The sequence below is a fragment of the Panthera uncia genome, chromosome B1 (assembly GCF_023721935.1).
Source record: "Panthera uncia isolate 11264 chromosome B1, Puncia_PCG_1.0, whole genome shotgun sequence".
NCBI lineage: Eukaryota > Metazoa > Chordata > Mammalia > Carnivora > Felidae > Panthera > Panthera uncia.
In genome coordinates, this window is record NC_064811.1 from 158939009 (window position 1) to 158951531 (window position 12523).

Consider the following 12523-nt stretch of genomic DNA (forward strand, 5'->3'; position numbering starts at 1 on the left):
TATGTAGAAAAACCTTATTGCTTAATCCTTCTGATTTGGAGACAAAGGACAAAATGAGAGCTGTGATGAAGGGAAGAGCAACAAGGTTTATTGCTAAATAGTGGAAACTCTACGCTTGCCTCCTTGAAGACAAGTGACCAGTAACTTTAATTACTAGCACGAAGAGTGAAAAAGAACACACAGAGAACAAAGTAGAATGATATTAGGAGAGATTTCATTGATGGAGAACCTGTAAATCTGAAATCTGGCAATCAAGATCTCTAATTAATCAGCTTTTATGATTGTTGTTGACGTCTAAAGGCGACACAAAAAAGGAGATGCTACAATGAAGCAATCCCCAAAAGACAAATCTTACTCAGTCTCCTTTCAGGTGTGACTATAAAGGAAAACTCAATGGGAAACTTCCCAAGGAAAGTCAAGGATTCAATCCACTTCAGGATCCAGGTGTATCTACAAAGCTAACTTCAATATTAGACATGCTACATGTTGCTGACTATTCTACATGGACTCTTTTTCTGCTATTCTCAAAATGAGATTTTTATTATTATTGTTGTCTGTTTATTCAAACACTGTACATGAACTGTGTTGGGTGGCTTATTTTTAATTTCGTCATAAGTTCTTCGGTCATGAGGACCTACATTCAGGTATGACCTCAGATATGAACAAAAGGAGTCATTAGCATCCAAATAATTTGAAATTGGTATTGAATAATTGGATGGATTCAGTAGAGATTGAAACAATACAGTGAAGGCAAACATAAGAAGGAAGGTTGAAAAAAAAATCTAAGGATAGCTTCTGAATTCTGAAGTCAACTGTGTATGAATCAGGTACCTAAAGTTACACACAGTATTTGAAAGTTGTGTAAAAAAATAAAATAAAAAAAAAGTGAATGCACAAGCACAGAAAAAAATCATGAAAGAATGTACCATAATATTTTGAAAGCTTACCAGACAAGTATTTTTATCACAGCATGGCCCAGTGCCACACTCTGCAGGTTCAATCAGAGTACAGTGTTCAGTATCACAGCATTTTTCAAATTTGCATGGCTAAAAGTAAATACAGTCAGGTTAAATAATAGGAATTTTCAATTAAAGAAATCATTTCATTTATTGTCAAAATATACTATAGCATATCTCTTAGTTAATTACAATCACAGTATGATTTTTACTTCTGTACTTATTTTTAACACCACTTCTCTTAAAGTTAATATATTTCCAGTATAGGAAAAAGAATGAAATTATTTATGGTTCCATGCTCAAGAAACTGAACTGTTAGAAATGTAATTAAATTTCTTTTTTTAACGTTTATTTATTTGAGGGAAGGAGGAGGGGAGAGAGAGAGAGAGAGAGAGAGAGAGAGAGAGAGAGAGAATCCCAAGTGAGCTCATGCTCAATGCAGAGCCTAATCCAAGGCTTGATCTCACAACCATGAGACCATGACCTGAGCTGAAATCAAGCTGTATACTTAATAACTGAGCCACCTAAGCATCCCAAATGCAATTTCTGTCAATCTTATTTGTGTTCATAAATATAACACTGTAAATCTAAAAGTACTTTGAGAGAGAGAGAGAGAGAGAGAGAGAGAGAGAGAGAGAGGGAGAATCTTAAGCAGGCTTCATGCTTAGTGTGAAGCCCAACATGGTGCTCAATCCCACAACCCTCAAATCATGACCTGAGTTGAAATCAAGAGTTGGACGCTCAACCCACAGAGCCACACAGGCACAGCTAACAGGTTATTGTACTAAAGGATATTTCAATGAAAATTTTGTTATTATTTTTTAGCTCTAAGATTTTACATTAAAGATTAATTCTAGAAGTTATTAGGCTATAGAGTACAAAAATATTAAAGCCTGTTTATAACATACTCATTTTCTTCTTTGTATACACTTATCTTTTAAGTGCAAGAGTAATGCTTCACAAGACTGTTAGTAATATTTAAAAATTAGTAAAGTGATAGGCAAAAATACTAAGTGTTTACATCTGTTTGAGTTTTGTTATTTTTATTACAAGTATGCTGAAAATTCTATATATATATATAGAATATATATATATATATAGATATATCTTCTGGTTTATTTTATATTTCTGCATGTATATTTATGTTAAGGTATTCTTGTCTTTATTTCCTTTATTTGTATGCACTTTTACGTTAATTATCTTAACCCTGGCTACTGATTTATCTTTACTATGTTTTACAATTTGTCATTGACCTGATTTTGGTTTTGGCACTTTTGGGGTTATTCTGGGTAATTTTTTGATAATACGATATTGTGAAATGATAGACTCATGATATCTGATAACTATCATCTTTTTTGTGTGGTTCTTGAATTTATAGATAAAACTTTCTTTCACCCTAACCCCAGTAAATATGTGAGGTTTTGTAAAATATTTGCATTATATGTATTATGTATTTATTTTTATGTTGAATGGTTTGAATAGTATATTGTGAAAGAAGCTATAATGATGTATCTTTTTCTCAAAACAGAGGTTCAATTTATCAGTTGCTTTTATAGAATAATAATTTATTCCTGATCTTTTGTAATCCCTGGATTATCATATACTATCCTATATAAAATCATATATAATGTCAATGTCTTCAATTATACTAACTGCATATAACTAAAATGTATTTAAAAATTTTATTATTATAGGGGTGCCTGGGTGGCTCAGTCATTTAAGCATCCAACTTTGGCTCAGATCATGATCTTGCACAAGTTTGAGCCCTGCAATGGGCTCTGTGCTGACAGCTCAGAGCCTGGAGCCTGCTTCAGATTCTATGTCTCCCTCTCTACCCCTCCCCCGCTTGCCCTCTGTCTCTGTCTCTGTCTCTCTCTCAAAAATAAATTAAAAAAATAAATTTTATTATTATACACATGTTTTAATATTTACAGAAGACATTTTTACATTTTCATGTTTCATTAATAAAAAAATGAATTATGCTTCATAATATAAATATTTTCATAAAATATTATCAAGATTATTTAGTAAAGACAGAAAATGGAACACATTAGCTATTAATATTGCAGGGGAAAAAAACCCTAAAATCAATGACATGAAAAGGGAAAACCTCCAAAGGCTAGAATCAAAGAGAGTCTACAGTGAAGAATATGTTTTGAAAATACTCGATTTACAATTGAAAGCTACACTAAATTCGGGGCTTAGAAATGTGTTTTTCTTCCAAGATTTTATTTAAATTCAAGTTACTTAAGATATAATGCAATTTTGGTTTCAGGAGATTTTTTAGTGATTCATCACTTACATATAACACCCAGTGCTCATCATGAAAACTTCCCTCTTTAATACCTATCACCCATTTATCACATTTCCCCACCGACCTCCCCTCCAGCAACCCTCAGTTTGTTCTCTACAGTTAAAAGTCTCTATGGCTTGCCTCCCTTTAAGTTTTTATCATGTTTTATTTTTCCTTACATTCCCATGTTCATCTGTTTTGTTTCTTAAATTCCATATATGAGTGCAACCATATGGTATTTGTCTTTCTCTGACTTATTTTGCTTAGCATAATACAGTGATTTTATCCACATCTTCAAAATGGCAAGATTATATTCTTCTTGATGGCTGAATAATATTACATTGTGTATATATACACCACATCTTCTTTATCCATTCATCAGTCCATGGACGTTTGGGATCTTTCCATAATTTGGCTATTCTTGATAGTGCTGCTATAAACATAGGGATGCATGAGCCCCTTCAAATCAGTACTTTTGTATCCTTTGGATAAATACCTAGTAGTGCAATTGCTGGATTTTAGGGTAGTTCTATTTTTAACTTTTTGAGAACCTCAAAACTGTTTTCCAGAGTGGCCGCACCAGTTTGCATTCCCACCAACACTGTAAGAGGGTTCCCCTTTCTTTGCATCCTTACCAACATCTTTTGTTTTCCTGTGTTGTTTATTTTAGCCATTCTTATAGGTGTGAGGTGATATCTCATCATGGTTTTGATTTGTATTTCCCTGATGATGAGTGATGTTGATCATCTTTCCATGTGTCTGATAACCATCTTTATGCCTTCTTTGGAAAAAATGTCTCTTCATGTCTTCTGCTCATTTTTAACTGGATTATTTGGGTGTTAAGTTTGTATTTTGGGGCGTTGACTTTGATAATTTGGTTTTAGATTTTGGATACTAACCGTCTATCTGATATGTCATCTGAAAATATCTTCTCCCATTCCATATGGGGCCTTTTAGTTTTGTTGTTTCCTTTACTGTGCAGAAGCTTTTTACCTTGATGAAGTCACAATAGCTCAGGTTTGCTTTTGTTTCCCTTGCCTCTGGAGACATGTCTAGTAAGAAGTTGCTGCACCAAGGTCAAAGATGTTGCTACTTGTGTTCTCCTCTAGGATTTAGTGGTTTTCTGTCTCACATTTAGGTGTTTCATCCATTTTGAATTTAGTTTTGTATATGGTGTAAAAAAGTGGTCCAATTTCATTTTTCTGCATGTCACCATACAGTTTTCCCAACACCATTTGTTGAAGAGACTGTCTTTTATCCATTGGATAGGCTTTCTTCCTTTGTTGAAGATTAATTGTCTATACATTTGTTGGTCCATTTCTAGGTTTCCTATTCTGTTCCATTGATCTTTGTGTCTGTTTCTGTGCCAGTACCATACTGTCATGATGACTACAGCTTTGTAATGTAGCTTGAAGTCCAAAATTGTGATGCCTCCAGTTTGGTTTTCTTTTTCAACATTACTTTGGCTATTCAGGGTCTTTTGTGGTTCCATACAAATTTTAGAATTGCTTTTTCTAGCTCTGTGAAAAATGCCGGTGGTATTTTGATAGGAATTCAATTGAATGTGTAGACTGCTTTGGGTATTAAATATATTTTAACAATATTTGTTCTTCCAATCCATGAGTATAGATTACTTTTTCATTTCTTTGTGTCTTCTTCAATTTCTTTCATGGAGCACTTAGTTCTTTTACAGTCAGAGTAACTATTGATAGATATGAATTTAGTGTCATTTATTACCTGTAAAGTTGCTGTTCATGTAGATTGTTCATTTCTATTTTTGGTGATTTTGGTATTTCTTTCTCTCCCAAAGGGTCCCATTTAATATTTCTTGTGGAGCTGGTTTAGTGTTCACGAACTCCTTTAGTTTTTGCTTGTCTTGAAAACTCTTTATCTCTCCTTCTATTTTGAATGAGAGCCTTGCTGAATAAAGTATTCTTGGCTGCAATATTTCCCATTAAGCATGTTGAATATGTCATGAAACTTTCTTCTGGCCTGCCAAGTTTCTGTGGACAGGTCTGCTGCTAACGTTATGTGTCTAACTTTGTAGTTTAAGGACCTTTGTCCCTAACTGTTTACAGAATTCTCTATCTTTGCAAGTTTCACTAAGGTATGTCTTGGTGCTGACTTGATTTTGTTGATTTTGAGGGGAGTTTGCTGTGCCTCTTGGACTTGAATACCTGTTCCTTCCCCAGATTAGGAAAGTTCTCAGTATAATTTGTTCAAATAAACCTCCTTCCCCCTTTTCCCACTCTTCTTCTGGGTTGCTATGATATGGATATTATTGCACTTTATGGAATAGCTGAGTTCCCTAAGCCTGTATGTGTGATGTTTTCTTCCCTTCCTCTTTTCAGCTTCATTAGTTTCCATAATTTTATCTTCTATATAACCTATTCCTTCCTCTGCTTCTCCCCGTTGTGATTAACTCAAGTTGGTTTTGCATCCCACTTATAGCATTTTTATTGCAGCCTGACTAGTTTTTCAGCCTTTTATCTCTGAAGCAAGGATGTCTCTGGTGTCTTCTATGCTTTTTTCAAGACCAGCTAGTATTCTTAAGACTTTTGTTCTAAATTCTTGTCATATATATTGCTTATATGTGTTTTGAGCAAATCCCTGGCTGTGATTTCTTCTTGATCTTTCTTTTGGGGAGTATTCCTCCATCTTGCCATTTTTGCCTAGGTTTCTGTCTTTTGCAAGTTATGAGAACTTGTGTTTCCTGTTCCTGAGAGTAATGCTATATGAAGAGGTCATACACTGTCCATGGCCTGGAGCTTCAGGAAGTGTTTCTGGTGTATGCTGTGTGCACTGTGTTGTGTTTTGGCTGGTCTTTCCCACACGTCAGTCCTATGCAGAGTTCCTCCTTGCTTGCACTGGGGAGCGTTCGGACCGTTACCCAGGTGTGCTTTGATTTGTTTGGTAAAATAAGCCTAATTTTTTGTTTTAAGGTTTTTAACTTTATTCATTTTTGAGAGACAGAGAAAGACAGAGCATGAGCAGGGAAGGGGCAGAGAAAGGGAGACACAGAATCCAAGGCAAGCTCCAGGCTCGGAGCCATCAGCACAGAGCCCGACGAGGGGCTTGAACCCACGAACTGCAAGATCATGACCTGAGCTGAAGTCGGTTGCTCAACTGACTGAGCCACCCAGGCGCCCCAAAATAAGCCTAATTTTAAAAAAGCCTGATTCCCCCTTCCAAAAGAGAGAGAGAGAGAGAGAGAGAGAGAGAGAAAGAAGGAAAAAGAGCCAAAAAAAATGATAAAAAATAACTATAAACCTGATTCCAAAAAAAAAAAAAAAGAGAGAAAGAACGAAAGAAAGGAAGAAAAGGAGATGAAAATAAATGAATGAACCAAAAACTATTAGACTGATTGCAAAAGAAAACTAAGAAAAAGAAAAGAAGCAAGGTTAGTCATATTTCCAGCAAAACTGAATCTGATGCTTTGGAGCACTCTATGATCAGTAAGTAGTCTTGCTGCATAAGGGGTCCCTGTGTTGTTCCTCTGGGGGAGAGGCCCTGCTTTGGGTCACAGTCAGATCTTCCTTAGTAAAGATTCCCCTGCAGGGTGCAGGGTGCAGGATGCAGGGTTTGGTACAAGAGGTTCCAGCCTATACCGGGGGCACTGTGTGGCTCACTGAAGTCCAAGTGGGGAAGATGGTGTCGCCCTGCTTTCTTATCCCCAGACGGGAGCCCTCACAGGGAAGTGAACAATCCCCCTTCCTGTGTCCCAGGTTTCCATCAGATCCCTGCCCTCATACCTGGTGCCACAATTCTACTGTGTTTTATCTCTGGCACACAGCTGGGATTCAAAACTCCAAATCTTAAAGGATCCGGAAGTGTGAACCCACTCCCCTCCTCCAGAGGAGAGCCTCACAGTGCTGCACTTGGCGCCTGTGCAGTTTCACCACCGCACAGGTACCTGGAATTTATGGTAAAGCACAGCAACAAGGTGCAACCAGTTTTCCTGCCCTCTGCATGCACCTCTGTCCCTTGCTGTTGAACAGCTGCTCAATGTACCCGCTATGTCTTTTGTCCTTGGAGATGCAATATACCCTCTTCCAAATGTACTCCAGGAAGGAGAACATTCTCTCCCAGTGTGACCCAGGGGATGCCCACACAGTGCTGTCCACATTCCACTCCCAGGCCTCTGCCCTCCTCCCCAGGAGCACCACTGCCTGCCCATCTCCACTCTGGTGAATGGCAGGGATTTCTAAAACCTCAGAATTTGAGCTTCACTGTTTGCAAAAACTTACAATAGTCAGTTCCTCTTGACTTCCCGGTCAATGGTTTTAGAGGAGTGTTTTTCTTGCATGAACCCAACATGCTGCTCTCTCTCCCCCTTTCTCCTTCACTGTCTTCTCTCTACAAAAAAGGCTCCCTCCCCTCTGTGGCACTGTGGCTTTTCTTTTCCCCAATTCATGTATCTGCCCCTTGTATTTGTCACGTCTCCCCCTCTAATTGTGCAAATTGTTCTCTTAATCCTCAGATTGATATCCTAGGTCTTCAAAATGATTTGGAATTGATCTAGCTATGTTCTAGGGTCCTCTTACTACTCCACCATCTTAACTCTTCCTGGGCTTACAAATAAATGTTCAATGAACTGTAGTTTAAAAATGGAATCCCATGGGGCACCCGGGTGGCTCAGCTGGTTAAGTGTCCAACTTCAGCTCAGGTCATGATCTCACAGTTTGTGAGTTCGAGCCCCACATCAGACTCTGTGCTGACAGCTCAGAGCCTGGAGCCTGCTTCAGATTCTGTGTCTCCCTTTCTCTCTGCTCTTCCCTTGCTCATGCTCCGTCCCTCCCTCTCCTTCGAAAATAAACATTTAAAAAAAACACTTTTTTAAAATGGAATCCCATTATGGGACTGAATGTGAGACCTTTTTATTTTTTTTTTCTTTTTTTTTTTTTTTAAATTCTTTTTTTCAATGTTTTTTATTTATTTTTGGGACAGAGAGAGACAAAGCATGAACGGGGGAGGGGCAGAGAGAGAGGGAGACACAGAATCGGAAACAGGCTCCAGGCTCCGAGCCATCAGCCCAGAGCCCGACGCGGGGCTCGAACTCACGGACCGCGAGATCGTGACCTGGCTGAAGTCGGACGCCCAACCGACTGCGCCACCCAGGCGCCCCGATACCTTTTTAAAATAGGTAACTGTGGTTTGCAATTGATAATTTAGAGAAATCAAAAGGACTTTTTTAACTCCTAGTTTTCCCAACTTTTATCAAATGTCTCTTCAGTACTTAATATCATAATTTTTTATCTCTTTATTAATTTTGACATATGTTGAAAAGTATTGAAATGCTTCTCTATTTCTGGAATAAACTCCAAAAGTATACTCTTTTTCATACGTTCACTGGGATTATTTGACAATTTTGATTTAAACATTTTGCAGTAATTTTCCAAAACATGAATCAGTCATTCAAAGTAATGCTAAGCTGGTTATTGGAGGAATCAACAACTTCCATGATTTAATTCTATGTCTATGTGCCTGTGAAGGGCACTGGAAATAGAGATTTTTAAAATGTACACAATTAATAACATTCGGAAATATGAGATATTTACACTTTTAGAGACATCTAAATAAATGGAACAATATACCAGGTTCATGGTTTGAAAATCACATCATGAATATGGCTGTTCCCCACAAATTCATATATAGATTCAAAAAACCCCAATCAAAATTTCTGCAATGTTTTTTTTTTATTTTTTAGGGGGTGTGGTAAAAATGGAAAATTTGATTCCAAATTTCACATAGAAATGCAAAAACCTAAAATCACCAAATCCATATTCAGAAAAAAGTATAAAATATGAAGACACAATTTACCTGATTTTGTGAATTAGGGTAAGAATAGCTGATTAGTTTAAGGGGAGATATATGGATCGATGGAACACAAAGTAGGTGATGAACTGTTTTTCAATAAAGGTACCATGGTAATTCCATGGGAAGAGAAGATCGTTTCCCAATAAATGGGGTTAGAGCAATTAGATATATACAGAGAGAGAAAAATATGCCCTAATACTTAACTTACAAAAATTACTCAAAATGGATCATAGGCATATACATAAAAGCTAAAATCAATAAACTTCTACAACACTTATGAGAAAGCTTAACAACTTTGGGTCAGATAGGAAACAAAATACAGAACCAAGCCACATACTGGGGAGATAATCTGGCAAAATATTTGCATGTAGTTTATATTAAGAATTTTTATACATGATAAAAAAACATTAAAATATGTAAAATATGTGAACATTCAAAAGAGAGACATTTGAATGTCTCATAATCATATAAGACACAGTCCAATACAAATTAGTCATCAGGAAGATAAAATTAAAACTGCAATGAAATACCAGCACACCTTAAAATGACTAAAATATAAGACTGGAAGTAACAAAAGTTGGTAACAATAAGGAACAACTGCCACTCTCATACATAGATGGTTGAAATGTAAAATACTGTAAGAACTTTAAAATGCAGTTTGATGCCTTTTTACACATTTAATAGTATAATTAACATGTGACCCAATAATTCTATTCCTAGAAATTTACCCAAGATATGTGAAAACTTATGTCTAAAAAAGACATGAATATTCTTTAGAAGCATTTTTCAGAATACTCAAAAACAAAAACAACCTAAGAGATCATTAATAATTGCATGAATCGGGGTGCCTGGGTGGCTCAATCAGTTGAAAGTCTGACTCTTGGTTTTGGCTCGGGTCACAATCTCACAGTTTGTGCGTTTAAGCCCCGCTTTGGACTCTGCACTGACAGTGCAGAGCCTGCTTGAGATCTTTCTCCCTCTCTCGTTGCCCCTCTCCCCACTCAAAATAAATTAGAAAAATTGCATGAATCCACAAACTATGTCATATTCATACAAAGAAATACTACTCCACAGTAAATACCAATGAACTACAGATACATTTAATCATGCAGTTGAATATCAAAATTATAGGCAAAAAATCTAGAATTAAAAAGGATCCATACTCTATTATTTCACTTATGTGAAGTTCAGTAGTGGGCAAAAATAATGTGAGAGAATTAGAAGTTTCAGATACTAATGGGATTGACTTAGACTCCTCCAAGTCAGTGGTGGTAATGTCAATGTCCTAATATTTCTTTTATCCACATCTAATTAAATATAACATAAGTAGAATTAAAAAACAAAACTCAGTAAACCAGAAGGAAAACAATATAAACAAATATAATGAGGACTACCTAGACACATCCTAAGTCCTTGTGCTGAAATGAAAGACAAAGTCACAATGCTTTTATGAATACAAAGACAGATGGGTTCTAAGGATCATCTGTCCAGGTTTGGAGCTGACTTGGTTGCTGAAGTCTTCATTGATAATGGGTACAAATGGTCTTTGACCACCATTGTTGAGATTCCTGATGAGTTCCATCAGTGGAGGTTGGTGGTCTTGTAATACCAAGGAAAGATTATTGTGGTTGTATTCACTTACCTACACTATATCAAGAAAATAAAACTACTTTTCTTTTGTTGGTGGCCATTACTATAGACAGAAAAATCCCTGGTGAGCAAGAACAGTTAGTCACTCTATAATTTACTGAGATATATTCTTACAATGTATTAGAGGGAAGGAATTAGAGATATATTTAGTCAAAAGCCTAATGAAATCCTAAAAACTAGGATCATCTGACTAACACTTTAGGGATCAATGCAGGTTTTTCCAGATTTGAAGGCTAGGAAGTCATTTGGTCACTTAAGAATCAACTTCATGCTCTAAGCACCACTGGTCAGTGACCACTCTAGTTAATGATATGAAGATGGAGGGTTAGAATGTAAAGACTTATTGTAGCTTACTGCAGTAGGTCCTGTTAAAAGATAAATTGAGGCACATTAAAATTTTTAAGATAAATTCTTAGCAAAATTCCATTCAAACTGGGCAGCATTCAATCTAGCAAAAGAAAGATTTGAGGAGATTCCATTTGTATACAGAATGAAAGACTTTTATAGGCAGAAGGGAGTAGGAACAAGGTAATTATACTGGCAGAAAAGCATGTTTATTATTGCAAATTTCCGTTCCTTTAGGGGATAGCAGGGGTCTATCAGGCAAATAACTTGTGCTGATAAGGTGATTCCTGATAGACTGATTGAGGATTCTATTTCTGTGAGAGCCAAGACAAAACTGTAATGAAGTCTTGGTGTGGTAGCATGGGAATTAGCCAAAGTGACTCCACTTTGGGTCTGTTGTCATGTTTTTAATAGTCTGTATAGCTATAATAAAACAGTGGCCTACCCAAGATAAATTCCTATTTAGATGTCCTTGAAACCCAGTGGGGCAAGCCACCACTTCCTTTTGCTTCACTGTGACTCCAGCCTAGGTTTCTAATAAAGACTAAGAGTGCCCAGATGATGAAATAGGCAAGCAAATCAAATAATCAGTTCAGAGACAACTGAATTGCCTCTTCTGTCCCAGGAATAATCTCTAAAAACCTATTCAGTAACTGGGATATAAAGTACCCCAAGTAAACACTATGGCAAAAGATAGACAAAATTCCCTGCAAGCCAAGGGCAAAAAAATAAGACAACCAATAGTTCATGGCCATGTAGATCTGGATGTTAGGACATAGAAAGTCTGATGAGGAATTTGATGGTCTGTTGTTGGGAGAGACACAGAGACAGCACAAGGGGCAGAGAGAGAGAGGGAGAGAGAATCGCAAGCAGGCTCCATGCTGTCAGTACACAGCCTGATGTGGGGCTCAGTCTCATGAACCGTGATATCATGACCTGAGTCAAAATCAAGAGTTGGATGATTAGCTGACTGAGCCTCTCAGGCACCCCCAAAATGTATTCTTAAAGGAGAAATTTGAAAAGGTAAGTGCACAACCAAGAGTTAGCTCCCAGTGGAACACACACTCAAGACAGGCAGTAGAGGCTTTAAATACGGTAATTTCCTTGAAGGGGACAGATGGAGAGGAAGTCCAAACTGACTATAAAATAACCGAAACACGTAATTAAACGTCGTATTTTTCTTTTATTCCCTCTGTGTCTATCCCCAACACACGAGGCTACCGAGACAAGAAGGTAGCAAATAAGAGTCAAGGAGTAGTAGGCACTAACACGGTCCCCTTTTTACTGCCATATTTCTTCACAGAATCAAGGTGATAATGAATAAAAATGATCATTACCACGAGGTCAAAACTCCTAAGGTGATCCTGCTATGGTTCATGTATCAGTGGATGCGAGATGTTCTAAGATGGCAAAGATATATAAGAAATAAATTGCTGAACTACCTAAAGATGAACGTAGCCAA

At 37.0% G+C, this 12523-nt stretch overlaps 1 protein-coding gene across 4 annotated transcripts in view; it reads right to left on the reverse strand.

The window, feature by feature from the left end:
* Positions 1–12523, reverse strand: part of LOC125923288 (A disintegrin and metallopeptidase domain 3-like) — a 114311-nt gene that overhangs the window by 32870 nt on the left and 68918 nt on the right. For all 4 annotated transcript variants that reach the window (XM_049631476.1, XM_049631474.1, XM_049631475.1 and 1 more), the window contains one exon: positions 948–1046. In XM_049631476.1, coding sequence (XP_049487433.1) covers positions 948–1046 — 99 coding nt within the window. The remainder of the gene's footprint in view (positions 1–947; positions 1047–12523) is intronic.